The 20,474-nt window shown below is 38.4% G+C and overlaps 1 protein-coding gene across 1 annotated transcript; it reads right to left on the reverse strand.

Annotated features, from left to right (window-relative positions):
* Window positions 1-283: 283 nt before the first annotated feature.
* Window positions 284-14,243, reverse strand: LOC132133136 (very-long-chain 3-oxoacyl-CoA reductase-A). The gene is made up of 11 exons (XM_059545868.1): window positions 13,936-14,243; window positions 6,589-6,635; window positions 5,268-5,343; window positions 3,681-3,788; window positions 3,289-3,353; window positions 3,155-3,199; window positions 2,794-2,828; window positions 2,268-2,349; window positions 1,862-1,927; window positions 1,528-1,677; window positions 284-1,429 (listed from the first exon to the last, which is right to left on the reverse strand). Exons 1-11 carry the CDS (start codon window positions 14,111-14,113, stop codon window positions 1,322-1,324), a joined length of 960 nt encoding a protein of 319 aa, XP_059401851.1. The 5' UTR covers window positions 14,114-14,243; the 3' UTR covers window positions 284-1,321.
* Window positions 14,244-20,474: the final 6,231 nt, after the last annotated feature.

The raw sequence follows: 20,474 nt of genomic DNA on the forward strand, positions 1-20,474 counted from the left end.
TTGAAGCTGTATTGTATAATTGTATTATCATATGCAAATCTGTTGCACATCAGTTACATCCATACATTGGTTTCATTCAAGAGAATTCAGTGTAGTAAAATATGTTAAATCATGTACTGTTTCAAGAATAACATAGCATGCATCTATATATTTCTTCCTTGTTGGAGTACAAAAAGCATCAAAACCCGTCGATTCTAAATCAGTGTTTAATTAAGGCCAAACGTTTTATCGATCGCTTTGTAACATTTAAAACCTAAATCCAACAAAAGACACAAAACCGTAATAGAGTCATACAATTTATTAAAAAAGACAAAATACAAAAACCAATACAGAAATAATTTTTATTAAACAAGATTTCAGATCGTCACGCATCAGTAAAGCAGCGCATTTTGTTCCACTCTTCAACACGTCTGGAAGGATAACATTCAAGCTTTAAACCAGGGGCAACTAAAGAGGTTTAAGCACCCGGATGTTTTAGCTTGACTGGCACTGGTCCGTAAATAAGCACACGGAGATCCAAGCTATGGAGGTATTCCTCAAATCCACCTCTGGATGAAACTCAAGACAAACAGGTGACATTCCACCACACCTTTAAGTCTTGAGTGGAGAAAATCATGTAAACGTGCTTTAGATCTCCTTTTCAATAAACGTGACCTAGTTTTATACGACTATAAAATGGCACAGGTTTTAAATAAACCAAATCTGGCATGTAAACTTACAGTCTAAAAAAGCAAATGTACAAAAATGTACTTAAATCAGACCTTTGGTTTTATATTGATACAGTACAAGATTAAAAGAAATATTCACCATAGATTTGTTAAATATGTTAAATTAATGATAAGAAAGGCCAGCACCCATTTATCACTCATCAGAAGGTCTAAGGCACGAATGCAAACTAGTTATTGGCAGCTAACAAGATTGCAAACAGATAGTACCAGATAAAAAGAAAATGCATAATTAATTAGTAATTAAATAAATATAAAACACCATCACCATATAAATAACCCTCTGCTTACAACAGCAGTGGCCACAAAACCCTCCCCGCACTTCTTTCACCCTATAAAGAAGATTAGTCTCCATTTCTGGCAACCAGCAACAAGTCAATAATAATGAGTCATTGTGGAACGTGAGTATGTCCAGATATTTATCCAAAGAGATCCAAAACACACAACATTTAACACACACACACAAAAAAAAATTAAGTAAGACGAAGCACTTCAAAGACGTGAGATTCAAAATGACTCCAGTGAATCTCAAATCTCAGCACATGTTCTGTAAAACATCTCATCCAGTTCGGTTTCCATCACACGATATCTTCAATCTATCGCAGCTTTCTCCTCCTGAGGTATCCGCCGCGCTGGGCTTTGTTCATGCGCAGGCCCAGGTAGAGGACCAGCTTGATGGGGGCCAGAACGTCGATCACCCAGCCCTGTGGGACACCGATATAAGAAAGAAGTTTAGGGTGATAACATGATCAATGAAATGATGTGTGAAACACCACTAGATGAGACATTCAGGCTGTCGTACCATGACGGCGTGAGGGAAATAGCCGTTAGTCTGGTCTTGCAGTCCCACAGTGGTCAGTTCAGCAGCTACATAGCGTTCAGGGGTGGGCTTGTCCAGGGTGGGCTTCCTGATCTTCGTCATCTTGGTAGCCACAAAGAAAGGCAGCACACTCTGGTAGGGACAGAGAGATTTGATGTAATTCACTAAAAAGGCACTTTAGGCTGGCTGGATCTTTACTATTCATATCTGATAGGTCTAAACAAAAACCTTAAGAGACTTTACAAAAAAAAAACAAAAAAAAAAAACAATAGTAATATTAATAATAAAATTCTAATTTAATGCTTGGTTCTCTTACCTGGATAATGATCCCTTTGCACTTGTACTCTGATTGAAGTCCACGTGAGAAGAAGTCCACAAAGGCCTGTAGAAAGATAACAAGTAAAAATCAAAACCTCAAAAAAATAAAACCAAACTAAAATAAATTACCTCCCTAAATTATACATATAAGGAAAAAAAAAAGAAGAAGAAAAAAAAAACTTGACATTACACTTATACATACAAAAAAAAATAGAAAAAAGTAAATAAAATAAATAAATAAATTAAAATTAAATATCCAATATGGACTGGGACAAGTAAATAATTTAATTTATTACATTTTAAAACAATGATCCGACCAATTTAACTTTAGATGATTTAATATAAACAACTTTGAAACAACTATGACCACTGATCTCTCTGATGAATGTTGTGAAGATACTGGCCTTGGTGGAGGAGTAGATGGTCAGCATTGGGACGGGGAACATGCCACTGGCAGAGGAGATATTGAGGATGACACCCTTAGCTCTGCAATGAAAAAGCAAACTTTATTCAACTAATCACATTTGACACTGACATCAAATAGGGTATATTTCCAGGTGTGGAAACCTGAACGCTGCAGTCACCCATCGTACTTCATTTCAACACACATCTAATGATTGTCGCCATGTGGGTTGCCATGGCACCAGCTTTCTCATGCAGTACCCCTGCAGCTGCAGAAGAGTGCTGGGGATAGCAGAAGGATGGACCTATTTGTACAAACTTTGCCCAGCTCAATTATTAGCCCTAGAGTTGCACGTGACTCAGCAGCAGCCAATGGGATCAGTGCATTGTTACTTTTCAATTTCACACAAACAGTGGGGGGAACAATACTCAGGTGGGAAAAAACCCTATTTTCAAAAGCTGTACTGAATTCCTTTTTTAGTGAGAGCGGCTGTTTTAGGAATTTTCATATCAAACACCAGGACTTACCTTGCCTCCATTCTGGGCAGCACCAGACGAGTCATCTGGAGAGAAGAAAAAAAAAAAGAAACATTCTCACATGCTCCACAAATGACTTGAGACAATATAATAAATCTGAAAGACTAATATATTACTCCTGCATTAGAGAGAAAGTGAGGGAGGGAGGGGGAGAGAGAGAGAGAGAATGCGTGGGTGGTGAACACGGGGAGCGTTGGTGGAGATCAGCACAACACGGGGAGAGAGAACAGGTACAACAGTAGGAGGAGTACATCAAAGCGGTCACGTTGCAGTACTTTAGAATTTTAGAATTTTTTTAATTAAGAATTCCGAAACTGTTCAACAGATCAATAGGTTGTTTGTGTCTACTTACTTGGCACACTGAGGTGATGTTGACATTGATCATGGTGGTGATGAACTGCGAAAGCAAATTAAAAGGTGAATATTTCTTAACGATAATGGCTACTACTAATTAAACCTTCCTTCTCAGACAGAGAAGTTACTCACGTTCTCCAAATCAGGGATGTGGAGGAAGAATTCAGGGTACGAATATGAGATACCCACATTGTTCACTATGAATCAAGACAGAAATATAGAATCAGATGTGGTTGAATATGATTGACATTGGGTACCTGAAATACCGTATGCATGTTCTAAATATCCCCACTAGGTGGAGATAAGGAATCAGGAATGAGACGTGAGCTCTAAACTACAAGCGAAAAAAAAACTCAATCACGATTTCAGGTGGAAAAAACAACAACAACAAAAAACTTTGAGAAGAGGAGGCCAAATAAAAGGTTTAAAAGCAACACGGATAGGGAATCGAGAATGAAAGTTGTGTACATGTCAGCTTCAAGACAAATTTAAGTTTTGGGTTGCTTTCAAAGTAAAAAACTTACCAAGGACTCCAATCTCCAGTCCAGCGAGACCCTTTTCAATTTTAGGATAGATATCATCCTGACTGTAGTCCACTGCGATGGTTTTTGTTTCCACTTTATATGTGCGTTCTGTAATTAAGATACATAACAGATGCTTAATTCAAAGAAACGATGCAAATCCCCATGAAAACTGCTGAAAGGGTCATCGATCCAGCTGCAGGCCTAATATTGGCATTGGAGAACTCTGTCCAAGAGCAGGCATCCCTGCTATTGCTGCTGTTCTAAAAATAACTTCTCTGGGACTTTGCCCATTGCACCAAAACACATATTTCTGGCCAGCAGGAGGCGCTGTTTACCAAAGAATGGCTGTCAGAGGAACTTCCTACACCTCCCCTCCCCTCTTCTGCTTGTTTGATGTGCCTGCAGCAATTAGAATTTATTGTCCAAAGGCTCATTTGTCTAAACACTGTTCCAGTTATGAGAGGAAAATTCCTCTCAGGTCTCGCAGCGAGATGGGAAGGTTTTTTATATTCTAACTAATATATATATATATATATATATATAGAAGGGTTATTTTAAGATCAAGAACACATAAATTAGCTCCAAAGTCTTTTTCTTTTTTTTTTTGTCCAGGGGGCTTGTGGAATGCTGCTCTCTGTGATTTCTAACACCCCAAATGGAAAATGATCTATGCAAATGTGAGATTTGAGAATTAGATTTGGCAAATTACATTCTGGATCGTGACTAGCCATAACATCCCCCCTCCCACCCATTCTGTGTTGCCAGTACGACTGAGGAACTGGCAGACTGGGATTTTTCCCCTTCCAACCTCAACAGTTAAGCGCTGGCATTTAAGACAGCTTTAAAAGTTGATTATAATAAAATTTTATGCTAATATAAACAACTGTCTGCATCCACATGGAGCTCATATGATTCCTGACAGGGTGTTTGATCATGGGCGGGTTAAGAATCACCATCAAGGCATTGTTACTTCATTATTCAGGGCACACAATGAGGCCAAATCAGAAGAAGAAAACTCCCATTCACAATATCATGGCCGGTCACACTTCATTCATACCAAAAATAAATGCAATTTAAGGAATAAAAAAAAAGGCATATAAACCCTAAAAACTTCAAAGGAAGGGGAGGAAACAAAAATAATAACAATAATTATTATTGTATTATGTGTGAATGATCATGGCAGTGCGAACTTCACACGTCTTAATGGTCTAACAGTGGATGTTTGGCCATTCAGCACTTAGGGGACCAGTGACAGACTGAAGAATCTTCATGTTACATGCACATCATCTTAGCAATTATCTAGAATCTAAAGAATTCACATTTACTGGAAAAGGAAAGGCAAACAGTGTTTTGGCCCTATTCGGAGAAGTTTTGTGCATGACTCCTGGAGCTCGGCGTTGACCTTTGACTGTGCACTCCTGCCAGCCTGCATCAGCTCTCTGCCCAGTCACTGCCCAGTCTCTCCCCACTCTGCCTCTCAGGCCAGGGCTAAAAATAAACCCTATTTCATTAACATCAGGAGGACTGTCTGTCATTCACAGAGATGAGTTCTGCAGTTTGCTAACACACAGTTGGCCGAACACTGACCGAGAGACTTTGCCACGTTGTCAAGCTTCTCCTGGGAACGGCTGATGAGCATCATGGAGAATCCTCGTCGAGCAAGCTAAAAGACAGAAGATAGTTTGAATCACCTTATTCAGGACAAAGAGAAACAATGCAAAATATTTGTGTTGATAATTGCAATGAAAACATCTCCTAAAAGTGGTCCAGGTCACATTCTTTGGCTATTTTCATGGTTAAAAAAAACATACTTGAGTTACTGTTAGAATTTAAAATAGAATATTCGACTAATTTTTTCCTAGAAATTCTAAAACTAAATATGAATTGACATATTTCAACTGTATGAGAGGAGGAAATATTACAACATAAGTTTTGTCATAGCTCATTGTCTGTCAAATATTAAGTCTGTTATTTTTTGTTAAGACAGTCTCTCCTAAGGTTAATATGTAAAAACAACTAGAATCAAGCTAGAAGAAAAGTGTAAACATTGTGCCATTTTTCAAAACTTTTTTTGAATTCTGACCAGCATAGCAACAGTGGCTCAACCAATAGTGTGTGTTTAGGGGCGGGGCTATTTGTTTGACCAATAACAAACCTCGTTAGTATAGTGGAGCTCCTAGTTAGTATAGTGGACAGTATCTCCGCCTGTCACGTGGAAGACCGGGGCTCGATTCCCCGACGGGGAGAGCTAGCTTAAGGGAAGTCGTGGCCTAATGGTTAGAGAGTCGGACTCCCAATCGAAAGGTTGTGAGTTTGAGTCCCGGGCCGGCAGGAATTGTGGGTGGGGGGAGTGCATGTACAGTTCTCTCTCCACCTTCAATACCACGACTTAGGTGCCCTTGAGCAAGGCATCGAACCCCCAACTGCTCCCTGGGCGCCGCAGCATAAATGGCTGCCCACTGCTCTGGGTGTGTGCTCACAGTGTGTGTGTGTGTTCACTGCTCTGTGTGTGTGCACTTCGGATGGGTTAAATGCAGAGCACAAATTCTGAGTATGGGTCACCATACTTGGCTGAATGACACTTCACTTTCACTTTCACTTACAAACAATAGGAGTGTCTAAGGGGGAAACCTGTTTGAAAACAGTAATTATTTTTTTCACAATTGTGAATTACTAAATTTTAACGGAAAAAGCCAAAGATGAAGCTGAATGTTAACTTTGGGAGTTAGCAGTGACATAAAAGAATGGCTTTTAACTGTACGAGTTATGTGAGGTAACACAGGTCTTTTTCTACAAGCAGTCTTCTAGTCACCCTCCTTCTCATGGCCTCAGAGTGAAACCTCTGTCTTGTGATGAGTCACTGTGCTTTCCGTGGAGCGAAGAGATAAATAAGAAGAGGAACCCTTACCTCCTCCGCATAGGATTTCCCAATCCCATCCGTGGCTCCAGTCACAACTGGAAAAAGCAGAAAGAAAAAGACGGGATCAGTGTTTGCAGCATCTTAACTAATTTTACTCACACACACACACACACAGAGAGAGAGAAAAAAAACTTGTCAAAAAGCTAGTTTTAGGCAAAAAGTTACTCGGATAGACCAGGTTCAAATCAAAACAATCCTACACCTGTAAACTGCCATCTAAGTGACGATAAAATTGAAGGGTGTCATTTTAATTTATGTTAAAATCCTATTATATTTTTTAGCTTAATATGTAAAAATTGTTCTAAGTAGCAATTTGTAGGTTGATTTCCCTGAAAAGTGTAGCACTGACATTTTCAAAACTTGTTTGAGAATCCCAACCAGCACAACATGCCAACACTGGCTCAAGTAATGTGCGGAGCTATCAGTTCAATGGCAGGGAAGTCGTGGCCTAATGATTAGAGTCTGACTCGCAATCGAAGGGTTGTGAGTTTGAGCTCACGACACATTGGCTTTTAGAAAACTAGCCATTTCTAGATTGTTTTTATCAAAAAAGGTGTAAACATTGTGACTCAAATGCATTTTTTATTTGCATTTAACAATTCTGACCAACAACACTGGCTCAACCAATGATGTTAGTTGAGGGCGTGGCCATCAGATGTTTGAAAACAGTCATGCTCCTCATTCCATTTAGTGATGCTAGCGGCACAGAAGGACACCCTTCACATTTATGACTATTCTTTAAAAGCCAGAATATGTTTGGGTTTTTTGGGGGTTTTTTGCAACCATAAATTCCACACAGAACTCAGAATTGTTTTTATTGATTTTATAATGAATTTTCCAATAACAAGAATTTTTCTTTTTCCATCAACAGTACTTCCCTTTGACTTAAAAACAGCATGTAGTCTGACCAGATATGGATTACAAAATATTGCTAATGAACTCAAACACGACAACACTCATAGGCCCATCTTAATGTCCCATGAGGCTCTTGTTTTACAAACATACACAGGAACAGAAAAGGCAAGGATTAAGACACAATGTGTGATGGCTGATCAAAGTGTGGCATAGGCAGTGGTCATTCGCAAGAACAGGGCTGTGGGGGAGACTGGGGGGGGGGGGTTGATGACGTCTGTAGAGCACGACTGCACAGGAGGGGTGAGGATGGATCCTGGGTGCTGCTAAAAATAGAAACGGGAGGGTGGGGGGTAATGGGAGACTGCGCAAAGTCAGATATGGGTGGAAAGTAAGAGAGAGCACGACAACGGGAGCGAGAACACTGGATCGAAAGAGAGAAGGAACAAAAGAAAGTGATACACAACCTCCTTTTCAAACTCATCCTCACAAGCTCTTCGCTGTTATTCAGGGGATAGTTCATTCTTTGGATATGGTGGAAGAACAATACTCATATTACGGACATCAAAAACATTGTACTTCCTTAGTTTTTAGAAAAACATACAATTTTAGTCACAAAGAACACAAATGTAAATTCTGCTCTTACAAGCATTTTAAGAAACATTCCTCCAACATAGGAGCATTTAAAAAGCAAAAGGTCACTAAAACTGGGGTTGCATTTCAGAAAAGATGTGGCCTGACAAAAAACTGACACAATCCAAGACTAATCAACATCTAGATTACCCAGATATCCGAGGAGCATTCAGGGGATGATTTTAACACGAGACCGATCATTAAGCACTGTCATAACCCAAGACTATCCCACAGAAGCACTTTAATTGTGACAAACCATGAAGATGCATTCATGCGGCTACATTCTGAAAACTGATGCTTGACACTTCCCTGAGCATGAGTATTTTGTTAGCATGAACATTATTAGCAAGCTTCAAAATAAATGTATAAAAATAGGCCCAGAAGAGCACCCCTTGCAAAAGAGAATGCTCGAGCAGTCGTGCTCTTGTACGTTCAGAAATAAGTAGCCGCACAGGCCCTCCTCCGACTCTATATTCCAGCGCTAAAAAAAGCAGCCTAATGAGTAAAAATAGCAGCCTCGTCTGGAACAGCCGCAGCTCTTGAATACCAACAAGATGCTGCCCGCTCACCCTCAGTCTCTCTCTGCATCCCCCAGCAACCCAGCTCATTGTAGAGCCTTCGGGGGGGGGGGGTGGGAGCTGACCGATTCTTATGGAACAGGGACTTAATGCTTGCAGCGGAGGACAATCGTGAAGGAAAACGTCGGAGGCCAGTGTAGCGAGATTAAAAAGGGGGTTGATTAGGCCTTTCACATTCAGACCGCTACTGTATGCAATCTGTCGCATCTCTCTCTCCCTCCATGAATGAACCGTTCCCGTTCTTGGCTCTGTAGCACTGCAGAACGCGAACATCTCCACCCACTCCCCCCAAAGCAGCAACATGCTTTAAATAGCACAAGCCAATCACATGGCCAGCAGGAAAAACTACACACCAGAGCAATTCAGCACCCAAAATAGCATCTATACTCGATGAAGGTGGATTGAAGAAAAAAAAAAAGATGTGGGGGTGAGTGGGTGCAATATCAGAAATAGCAGCAAAAAGACACACGCGTTCCAAAAAAAGAGAGAGAAAAAAATCAATAGCTCTCCTCGCAACCGTCTCCTCCTTGCAAAAATGAATTAGAACAGAAAAAGTAACAAACTAACTTTGTGCAAAAGTAACACCTGTCACGGACCACTGAGGTAAAAGTACTGTAGGAGAAGAGTGTCTTATTCATATTAACATTTTAATTCAAAGGCGCGTAGGCTATATTGTGCTTAATAACAACGCATTTTTTTTTAAAAAATATAGTATTAGTATTATTATATATTATGGTAGAAACAATTAAAATAGCCATTGAGATCAATTAAACGTAGACTTTTTTGCAAGTATCATGCTTGATAGCACATTGTAAAAAAATAAATAAATAAAATAATTTAAAAGAACGGAAATGGTATCTAAACGGTTAAGAAAATAGTGTTAATTGTGCCATTTTTGGTTAAATTATTTTTTTGGTCGAATATAGATGCAATTAACATACCACAGGCCTTCCACATTTTTGCAAGGCACACACACTGTGCTTGATATTAGCGCACTGCAAAATCAAAATGAATAAATAAAACAGTACAATGCCATCTAAACGGTTAAAATGAGTGCAAATTCTCTGGTTGAGACCAAATTATCATTCTGGTCAAAGAGATATGCTACACGCCGCGCGATATAGCAGGTCGGAATGAGATGTGACTTGTAGGTGTAACGTTAAACGCCAGATGGAAGATTTCCTTTTCCAGCAAATAAATAAATAAATGGAGCCGAGTCGTGACAGAGAAGAGAACAGGGAGGGTGGGGGCTCGCAGAGAGCGAACAAACAGATTCGGGAGGGGGGAGAAGAGATGGAGACGGAGGGGATGAGCAAGAGATGGAGAATGGAGATAGGGATAGACAGAGGGGTAGCAGTTTTACCCAGCATCCTCGGTTCCAGCACGTGGCAACAAGCGTGTTAGTCACATGAACGGCAGTGTTCCCTTTGAAGCCCCCTTCAATCACCTCACCTGAAGACCAGAGCCAGTCACACTCTGTCATCATTCACTGGCGGTGCAGGAGGGCCCACACATTCACAAGCTGCAGTCCACATTCACTGTCTCACACGCACCTGGGAATAGTTTCATTCACATTGTCCTCTTTTAGCTAGCATGAATGGGCTAACGCTGCTATTCACAAACTTGTGCGTTCACATGCAGAAAGAATAAGAATGTTGAGCGTTAGCTGTATTGTAACAAGTCAAAATGCTGCTAAGTTTCACCCGGACTGAGAAAGGCCTAGGCCATAGTGGTTTTCAATCAGTAAAACTCCTTGATTTAAATGCCAAAGCAAGTTTGTGTGACACAATCGCCCCCATCCCCATGAATGACTGCAGCTCTGTTACATAACTGTGATTCTCAAACACATTTAGTGTTCTACGGAAGGGTGAAGTGAGCCACTGGAGGACAAAAGAGATGGGGAAGGGTGGGGGTGATGAAGCTGTAATTCTGGCTTCCTCGTGTTGCTTGGTCAGCATCACAACTCGGCTGAGAGAAAGGCCAACCTGCCTCGTTTTCACAGTACACTGCACCAGTCACAAACTGCAGACGAAACTCAACCATAGGCCTATACACAGTGATGGGCTTCCTAATGTGGTGTTGATGAGTTGGATGGAATTCTTTTCCTCACCATTCAAAGTTACGGGTTCTGAAAGATGGAACATGACGAATCCTGTCAAGAACATGGTTAGGTCATACGTCACCACTAAATTAAAAAAAAAAAAAAAATAATAATAATCTCATTTTGCTTCTTAAAGAAAGTAAAGGCATTTCTATAAAAAGAATTAGGATAATGTGAGCAAAGGGGTTTAAAATATAAAATAAGTGTGTGAACAATATATATTTATATAACACACATTAAAATAACATTCTAGATTTTAAATTGAAACTTAAATATACACATTTAATAAATATTCTTGCCTTCATACTGGATTTAAATAATTACATATTCATGCACTAAAATTGTAGCATGAGGATGAGAATCCCAAGTGAATAGAACTTGTATTATTTTCACAAAAAACATTATTATTATTATTATTATTAAAGCATTACTGTAATAAGAATTTAGGGAAATGTGCTTAATTGTTGTAATGTCATAATGCACAGCAAATCTTAATTGTCCTAAACTAAACAATGTCCTTAATGCAAAATATGCATTTCCTTTTAAATTTGAGGTGAAATGTGACATTCAAACATGTATTAATGATCAAAATGAGTCTGATAATGAACCCCAGAGTTTACTTTCAAAAAAGTGATGTCACTGAATTAATTTGAGGTTTAATAGTTCTACCGTTTGTTAACACATCTGTGATTCCTTAAAAGAATGTTGCCTGGGTTTCCTCTGTAATATGTATACTTTAATAATGCAAAGAGTGAAAAGAGCGAAAGAGAGAGAGAGGCCACATCTGACTAATAACAATGGTCTAAGAAAAGCCTGTGCTTCTACAGCTGCAAGAAAATCATGCACAATAACTAAACCTCTGGCTTACAACCTTAACCATAGCAGTGCATTTCCCAAGACAGACACCAGGGGTCTCTAGTAAGCGACTCAGGCGAGGAATGCCTGGTTGCTACAGGAACACACCACAGGGCCTTTCTTCTTGGTACTTGCTCATACATTCCTCTTTATGACTCACCTTCAAGGTACCGCAAAGTCAGCACATTATACCTTTATAAAAAAATAAATAAAAAACATCTTATGACGTGATATCATAACGTCAACATGCACTTGAACAAGTCTGTAAGACGAAGGTGAAGAGGTGAGGGAAACTGCAAACGTGTCAAAGAACCAACAAGACCTGTGCTTCTGGATTGGCAGGAAGAGGAACTAGTTTCCCCCCTCCCGACTCCACTTAGTCACCTCCAACCTGTGAGCGACAGCACATATTAAACTGAACGAGTCCAACTAGTACCCTGCTTTTTTAGTTTCAGGGAGTGGCATTCTTCACCTCCATTTTTGACATCACATTGGCAGAATGTACGAAGGAAAGCAAAATGTGAAAGGGAGTGGTGTCACCTAGGGAGCATAGGGGCGATTCTTGCGAAACCTAGTGGTAAAATGTGCAGGTCATATTTCACTCCAAAATTTCCCCAAATTTGAATTGTGGTTATACCTGTATTTGATCATTTAGTGTTAATTGAGGAGAAATATACTTATATATATATATATATATATATACACACACACACACACACACACACACACACACACACACACATACATATACAGGTTTGTGAATAGTTAAAATTATGTGGTTTGTATGTTTGTGCATGTATAAAATTGGAAGGCAAAATAAATGTTCAAGTAAAATAGCAGTATATATTAAATGTAATAAGAATAGGTTGGTAAAAATGTTTTAACTGTCTTTGAAAACAATGTCCCAGTGCAAAATATTCAATAATTAGGCTGTGTCTATATGCAAAAAAATATAGAAATAAAATGATCAATAATTGGTTTGGTCATTATTTACCAATATTTTCCACTTTTCAAGTTAATTTGTTCTTAAATAGTGTTTATCGATAATATGGTGTTAAATGTAGTAAAGATTGTCACCTTTGACACACATTCAACAGGAAACTACATTCCTCACAGGTGATCTAACTGACTGAATGAGGCATATCGGTTCAAACCTTTCAAGCGGTGATGCCTTCCAACCCATGTTTTTGCAAGACGTATCGTTCAGCTAATGTCATTCGATGGGGAAGGGGGGGAGGGGCTGAAATTAATCATAGCACTCTCTACCGAAGATGCTGCGACCCTCAAATCGCTTTGCATGTGCACTACCCCAGCTGACCGCTAGGGGCGTTGAACGCTAGTGCACTTGCTGTCTAGGCATCATCCTAAGCTATGAAAGACTGGCATGATGAGCCATTTCAAAATCTTTAAAAGCATTTGAAAGTACCACTGCTTCAGGAGAAATTATTTGCGCTGTACCTCACGCCTTTTGTACATTTAAGCAACACACACAAGTCTCCTCTCACATGCCGCACGTGGTATGGACCCGCATTATAATTAAGATTGGGGTTTTAAACTGCGTCATGTTGCCAAAACCAACCTCAGTGCCCCAGTGAAAAGATGAAGCGGACAACACCGGCTACAAAGGCATCTGCTGAAAGATTAAGCCGCATTTAACCCACGAAACTGTCAAAGCGACGTGGAAAAGCGCATTTGTCGGGACACACATTGACAAGCGCAGCCGGGAAACTGGATAACTGGGTCAGGCCAGGCACATACGATTCAGGAAAAACTTGAAATGCGAAAAATTATTAACAGATGTCTTGGCTGTACTGGTTGTATAGTACAAAGTATGCGTTTTCAATAAAACATCAAAATTGACAATGTTTTTGTAAGCAGCTATATAGGCTACATCACTCAATTAGTATATTTTAAAATCAAATTAGTCGTTTTTAAAGATGTCGAAAGGCTGACATACCTGAATGACTCAAGAGTGACATGCTATCTGCGCATAATATATGAATGTATGGCGCAATCAGTCAACCTGGGACACACGTCGCCTCTATTGATCATAAGCATAACATACAAATGCCTCAATTAGTCTGCTGATCTGATCTTTTCTTAACGATTATTCATTTATGAGAGTGATACAAGCATTAGGACTTAGTAAACGATAACAAAAATGTGTTCAATTATATCTGATGCGCAAAAAGTTGAATTTTTTTAGGTCCTTACCAAAATCATGAAGTTCATTTTTATTTTGTTTAAGGCTGCGCCAAATGCGCATTACATTTATCCCACCCATGTCTCTCATTCCCAGCCTGTCGTTTAACTTACCTGCCCATTTTCCCAATTTGGGAGAGAGTAGATCCCCGTTTCCCAGCACCCATATCCTGAAGCCAGTGATGATCTTGTACAGCAGCCACAGCGCCAGCGAGGCCGTGATAAATGCACCGACCCAGAAGAGCGCTCTCTCGGCAGGCTTTAGCGTCTCCACCACGTTAAACGACTCCATGTCTACGGCTGGCTGTGCGTGGTGAATGTCCTGCAAAATAAGTCGTTATGTACTGCTTTAAAGCTTCAATGTGTGCGCCCCTTTATAAGCAGGTTGTGGCATCACACCCCTACAACTCCTCTAACATACTAGTCTATCCAGATTTAAGTGCACACCTCCCACATTCTCCATTGCCACCTATGCGAGCCCACGTCCATTGTTGATTGGCCGAAACTCGCGTCCGTCAATCAAAACCTACCGTTCATTGGGTACCTCGCGCGTCAATCACAAAGAGCCTATTCTCATTCATTCGGTTGCCCGTTTTAATGGGGCGGGCCGAAAACTCTTCTGAGTGAGAAGCGATTGGACAAACATAACAGTAACCTCCATTCAAATAATGTCATTGGTTGTAATTCAGAACCGGTTTTTCTGTTTCAGTCAGGGTTACGAAACCTCCAAACCCACGCTTCCAACGATCACCCCCACACTATTTTATGAATGAAGTTTGTTGCTCATTGGCCACGCTGTCTCCTGTTGTCCCGCCCCTTCTGAGCAGTCGCTGAGAGACTATTGGTCGACATGAACGCCAGTCACATTAATTCACCGGCGCTGTCACATCAATGAGTCATACTTTGGGAGGAAAAAAGACGGGCAAGCTTATTTGCTGCATTTTAGTTCGATAGGCACATGTATGACTCAATTTCCCATTTTATTTTGAATATTGCAAAAACATCGTATAAAGAATAAAAAAATGTACATATACATACATAGATACATGAAGAGCCATACATTATTTACACATCACACATCCACATCACATTATATTAATTTACAGTGTAATATTTAACAGTATTGTTACACTTTGTGTGTCTGTGTGTTGGGAAGTTGGGAAGTGTTTTTATAATAGTACAATAAAACTGTTTTATTGTGATAAGAGCAATCATTTAAAATAATGCGAAAAATGTAAAATTATGTAATGTAAAACTTAAACGCAAATAAAGATCCTCCAGTTCTGTAACAAGTGATTATTGTAAAATATTCACTTATGATTTATTTTTGCTTCACTCATCACTTCAAAGAATCTCCTCCAATAAAAAGCCTTAAAAACATCCAATATTATAAAAAAATAATTAATAAATTTTAATTTTTTTATGATTGTAAAATGTTTATATATTTAATTACCTTGTAATTGTTACTGTATCCTCACATATATTTTTTGTTTGTTTTTGTTCTGATGTTCACCTGGTTCATTGTGCTATTAATAAAAAAAAAAAGACTAAAATAAAAAAATAAAAAAAAAACAAGTGATAAGTCATTGGATGGGGAAGCAATTTATATTTTTCACCGTGAATAGCATATAACCCACATTAAGATGATTTTAAAAGCGCATTTTGAGAAACTCTGCTTATTTTATAATGTAGACAAGCTTATTATTTCTATTCATTCAAATGGTGAACCTCCTCCACATGAAACTACAATCACCACACAGCGCTGCGCCGAAACATCGCGAGAACTCTCGGCTCGAGTCACGTGGAATAGAGGATGGTTATGTAAACACATAGGCACGTAGTAGATATGCAGCTGAGCAACCTGTTAGAATACAGTGTAAACAGTTGTGAAACACATTTTTATCGACTTACACATGCATACAGGTACGAAAACGATGTACGAGTGTTGTAAGCAGCGAAACTCGCGTCCAAGAATGTCAAACCTTGTCAGTTTGACATTTAGTCAGACTGCTACACACCGGATCCCTCCAACACATCCTTGTCTACTGTCGCCATTCGGTTCACTCTCGACCCGAAACTTAACCTAAAATATAAGCCCACCGATACAGGAATAATTCCAATGACACGTGTAACATGTAAATCACATGCTGTTTAGTAGAAAAAAGCATTGGCGTCGTCAAGAAAAACATTTTAATGTCTGTATTTTTAATTGTAAGATACTCTGGTTGTGGAAACCTTTCTTTATGTACTGCCCCCCTCACGCTACATTTGACTTTCTTTTTTTATATCTGACAGGCTTTAAACACACACAAACGTTTTCAGTTTGTCACATAGTGTTGATTTTCCAGTTTTCCCCACACTTAAAAACAGACAATTAAGCAGGCTGACTCAAAAATAACTCCAAACATTTTATTTTCTCTGACATGAGAATACAGAAAGCAAAGTTTCATTACACAATACGTGATTCATAACTTTGTCACGTGAACGACAAAAATTTTAGATTTTGCAACATATTCACATCATATATTTCTCACACCACGTGTAAAGATGGTTTCATGTAATGAAATAGCAAAACAGTTAGTCAGGGTCGAATAGTTAATGTCTCTGTGCACTATACAGAAATTACATTTAAATACTCAGAAATGCAGAACTCTTATGTTGTCCACACTGAAGCAAACACACTTGACTCATTTTACTCAATTCAGCTCACACTGTTAAGCACATTTGGGTTGTATGATATACAGTAACAGCAAAGCAGAAAATACTATAATTATGAAGCAATACAAATAAAAGTCAAGTAAGGCACAAGCAATCCAATAGGCTACATAGTGCATTATCAGTTTTTTTATTTTTTATTTACAAAATAATACCTGATGCAAATTCTAGATATTTTACTTAACTATATTTTGGTTAGACAAACCTTAAAACATACAATTTCGACATTAGACTATCTCTCTCTCTCTCTCTCTCTCTCTCTCTCTCTCTCTCTCACACACACACACACACACACACAAACGCGCGCGTTTCCTCTCACATAGCTTAACACATTACAGCTTTCAGTCCTCGACACTCACTAATCTACCACAGAATAGATTAAGAATATCTCGAAGCCTATAATCTTTATTTTTTAATTTAAACATTTATTTACCCCCACTTTCTACAGGACACAACCCATTTGACCCTTTGATAACTCCAACAAGTCATATTTCACATTTACTGTGTTCAAAATGTTCCCTAAACACAAATTATGAAACCATATTACATATATATACGATATAATAAGCATATTTAGCGAAAGAACTAATAAAAACCCATCATTATTTGAGTCCTAAACTCGTTTGGGCCGTGGGAGTGATACGCCAGCAGCAGCAGAGCGTGCAGTGGACAGCAAACGCCTGACATGTTCATTCAACATGTTAAACAAGATATTAAGATCTCACAAATATGTAACCCTAACAATTATAATGCACCAGAAGCTAAAAAAACTCGCGCCTGTAATTTTCACAGAGACGCAGACGCTCGTGTTACGCACGCGTTCTTATTATCACAGTCACAACAAATCCATTTGAAGCTACTTATATGCTATAATTTAATTAGAGCAAATAAGATTAAATCAGTATGTGTTTGCCTTCACGTCTTTGAGAATTAAAACAACACAGCTCAACACAGGCGTTCATGTGCATCTCGTCTGCACAGTTTCACTTATTAAGGTAAATAATTACAACAAATTTATCTATACATGGTTTTATGTGCAAGAAAATTATTTTTAGCTCAAATACGTACTACATCACTTTCATATTTCCTTACGTCTCAGAGCTCATGCATGTCAGGCGTCTGTGCACGTGACAAGTAGTTTACAGACAGATATTGCAAATACCTGACGATGTTATGTTGTTCCTACAAAGTAATCAACTTGCTGTATATCCATTTACAGGTGTACAGCAGTCTAACATATGTTGGGTTGACCTTGATCTTGTGTGCAGGATACAAGGTAACGTTTTCCCAGATTTTTATCCTATGGGGGAGGAAAATAAAGCACCTTTTAGTATTTTTAATGCATCACTTATGTATAGGCCTAATTAAAAAAATAAATAATTTATGGCATTATATTTCACTAAAATACATTTTTTAAACACAAGTTTAAAGTTCAAGTTTTTATCACAACTACTGCTCATTCATAAAATATACACAACATTTATAACGTTTACATTATTCTCACAGCTGAAGCCTTTGCCATGCTAGACAGGGTTTGAAAGATAAAGGATGCAAAATCATATCAAGATTTATGATTTTATACACCAGCAGTGATTTACAAACATTTGCAGAAAAATAAATATTTGTTTAGGGTGTGTTCTCTAACAATATTTCTTTTCTGCTCACAAAACAATATCACACATGCTGCTGCACACACACACACTCGCTCGCTCGCACACACGCACCAAAGACCTGTATCATGTCTACTTTCATCCTTGTTCATCTCATAGATTTTATTAGATTTTAAACAACCTTTTCATATTAATCACATCTGTATAGACACCAGTGATTTAAAACATTCTATGTTAGTCCTTTCTTAAACATCTGCAATACAAAATTTGTCAAAATGAATATTTTAGAGCAAAGCTGCCCTAAACTACTAAAGTTTCATATCTGTATTTTAGATAAACATGACAGTCTTTAAAATTATTCTGCATCATTTTATTTCATAAAATAAGCTTAAATGTAGCAAATTTACTTGTAAATAATGTATGTTTGTTTACTGAACACACACCAAACCCATAAATATAAGATTTACGTCAAATATATTTACAAAACTATATATTTAAATTTAAAATTGCATTTAAAAGAAAATGTAATGAATTCAAATGTATTTTAAACAATCCTGCACTATATAACTGAATGTATTGGGCTCGTCTGCCCTGCTCTCTCATTCTCAAAGCTCATGCATATGTTTCACAACCTCTCGGCCGTGTGCTCACTAACGTAAACACATATCCAGCCGACAGCCGTCTACATGTGCTCAAACAATCACACACAAGCATTCTGTGCATATTTACACACACAAACACACAGTCGTATTTACACGCTCATATATGTATGCATTCACGCACAAGCGGTTTAAGGGCCTTGAAACAATCCCATAAAGCCTTACAACACAAACACACATATCCATGTTCGCTCCTCTAGGTGCGTAAATACACACTTATATCATTAGTACAGTTGACAAAAAACAAACACACGTCCCTTTACTCACACACTCACTCAAAACATTTTGCATACACACACACAGAGGCCTTGCGATAATGATACAAAGCTTTCTGATATACACTTACACACACTTTTTGTTCATACGCAAACTACACACACTTAATGTCTGTAAAAACAGCAAAAAAATGCTTTACACTTATTATTGAACATACACACACACACACACACTCATTTATACATATCTGTGCATGACTTAAAATGTACATTCAAATGTTCGGTTTAGCAAACACACACAGTCCTTAAAATAATATACAAAGCATTCTAACACACTGACACATAACCATGCTTTCATTTTAATGTACACATACGTAGACTCACACACACTCGCTTCATCTGTTGAATTCTTTTCTATTTCTATTCCTATCTATTTGATGCACACATAAATGGATTAAATAACGCATTCTTCAATACTTACACATATGCATATTCCCTTTGCACTCATTTTAGTACCACATAAATGTGCACACGTCACTATTAGCATGGTATATTTGCATATTTCACATGCACACACACACAGACATTTTAAACTAACACATACATTTCTTATGTATTCTTGTGTATTCTTACACTCACTCCACCTCCATCTATATACTGATGAAACACACACATCTGCCTTTACATTCTCTTACAGATGTATATATACACACACAAGACATCTTACACACACATCCACAATCCACAAAGCATTTTGACAATTGCACACACATTCCCAGTGCATTTTGTGTGGTACAACCAAACATATGACACAAGCAACACATCTCAGTTATTTGTGGGCCCTGGATACACACACACACACAGACACACACACACAGATCTGGCCTGCTCAATGAAAATCTGCTCATGACGGTCATAAAAACAACGTCATTATGGTCAAATGTGTTTCCTGAGACTATTTAAGGGGTACAATATATAATAGGTTAAGTATTAAGTTTAAGATTGTATCAATATAAAATCAAACAAAATGATGACAATTAGCTTTACAGAATCATTCAGACTGTACATATACTTAATGATAAGCTATGCTGAAACCTGATACACAGCAAAATTATTATTATTACATATAAAATATTCCAGTGTATCAAGTACCACTGAGTTAGCATGCTTGTACATCTGATGTGTTTATACGTCAGTCTGCTCAGTCTTTACATTCATATACAAAACACAAACACACACACACACACACACACACACACACACACACACACACACACACACACACACACACACACACAAAAGACCAAAAACAGGGCACACAACTTTTGCAACCCTCTAAAAATGTGTGTGACGGCTTAAAAATGTGCATACTACCTCAAAGTCTAGGGTGAAATTGAGTGACTGTGCTGAGTAGTTCACCGGTTTCTATTACTTTCCATATGATTTGAATAAAA

This window comes from Carassius carassius, chromosome 50, assembly GCF_963082965.1.
Source record: "Carassius carassius chromosome 50, fCarCar2.1, whole genome shotgun sequence".
NCBI lineage: Eukaryota > Metazoa > Chordata > Actinopteri > Cypriniformes > Cyprinidae > Carassius > Carassius carassius.

Coding starts and splice junctions, on each gene's coding strand:
- LOC132133136 (XM_059545868.1), bottom strand. CDS start 14,113: ATGGAGTCGTTTAACGTGGTGGAGACGCTAAAGCCTGCCGAGAGAGCG. Junction 6,636..13,935: donor CAAATTGGGAAAATGGGCAG/GTAAGTTAAACG, acceptor TGCTTTTTCCAG/TTGTGACTGGAGCCACGGAT. Junction 2,829..3,154: donor ACATCACCTCAGTGTGCCAA/GTAAGTAGACAC, acceptor TCTTCTCTCCAG/ATGACTCGTCTGGTGCTGCC.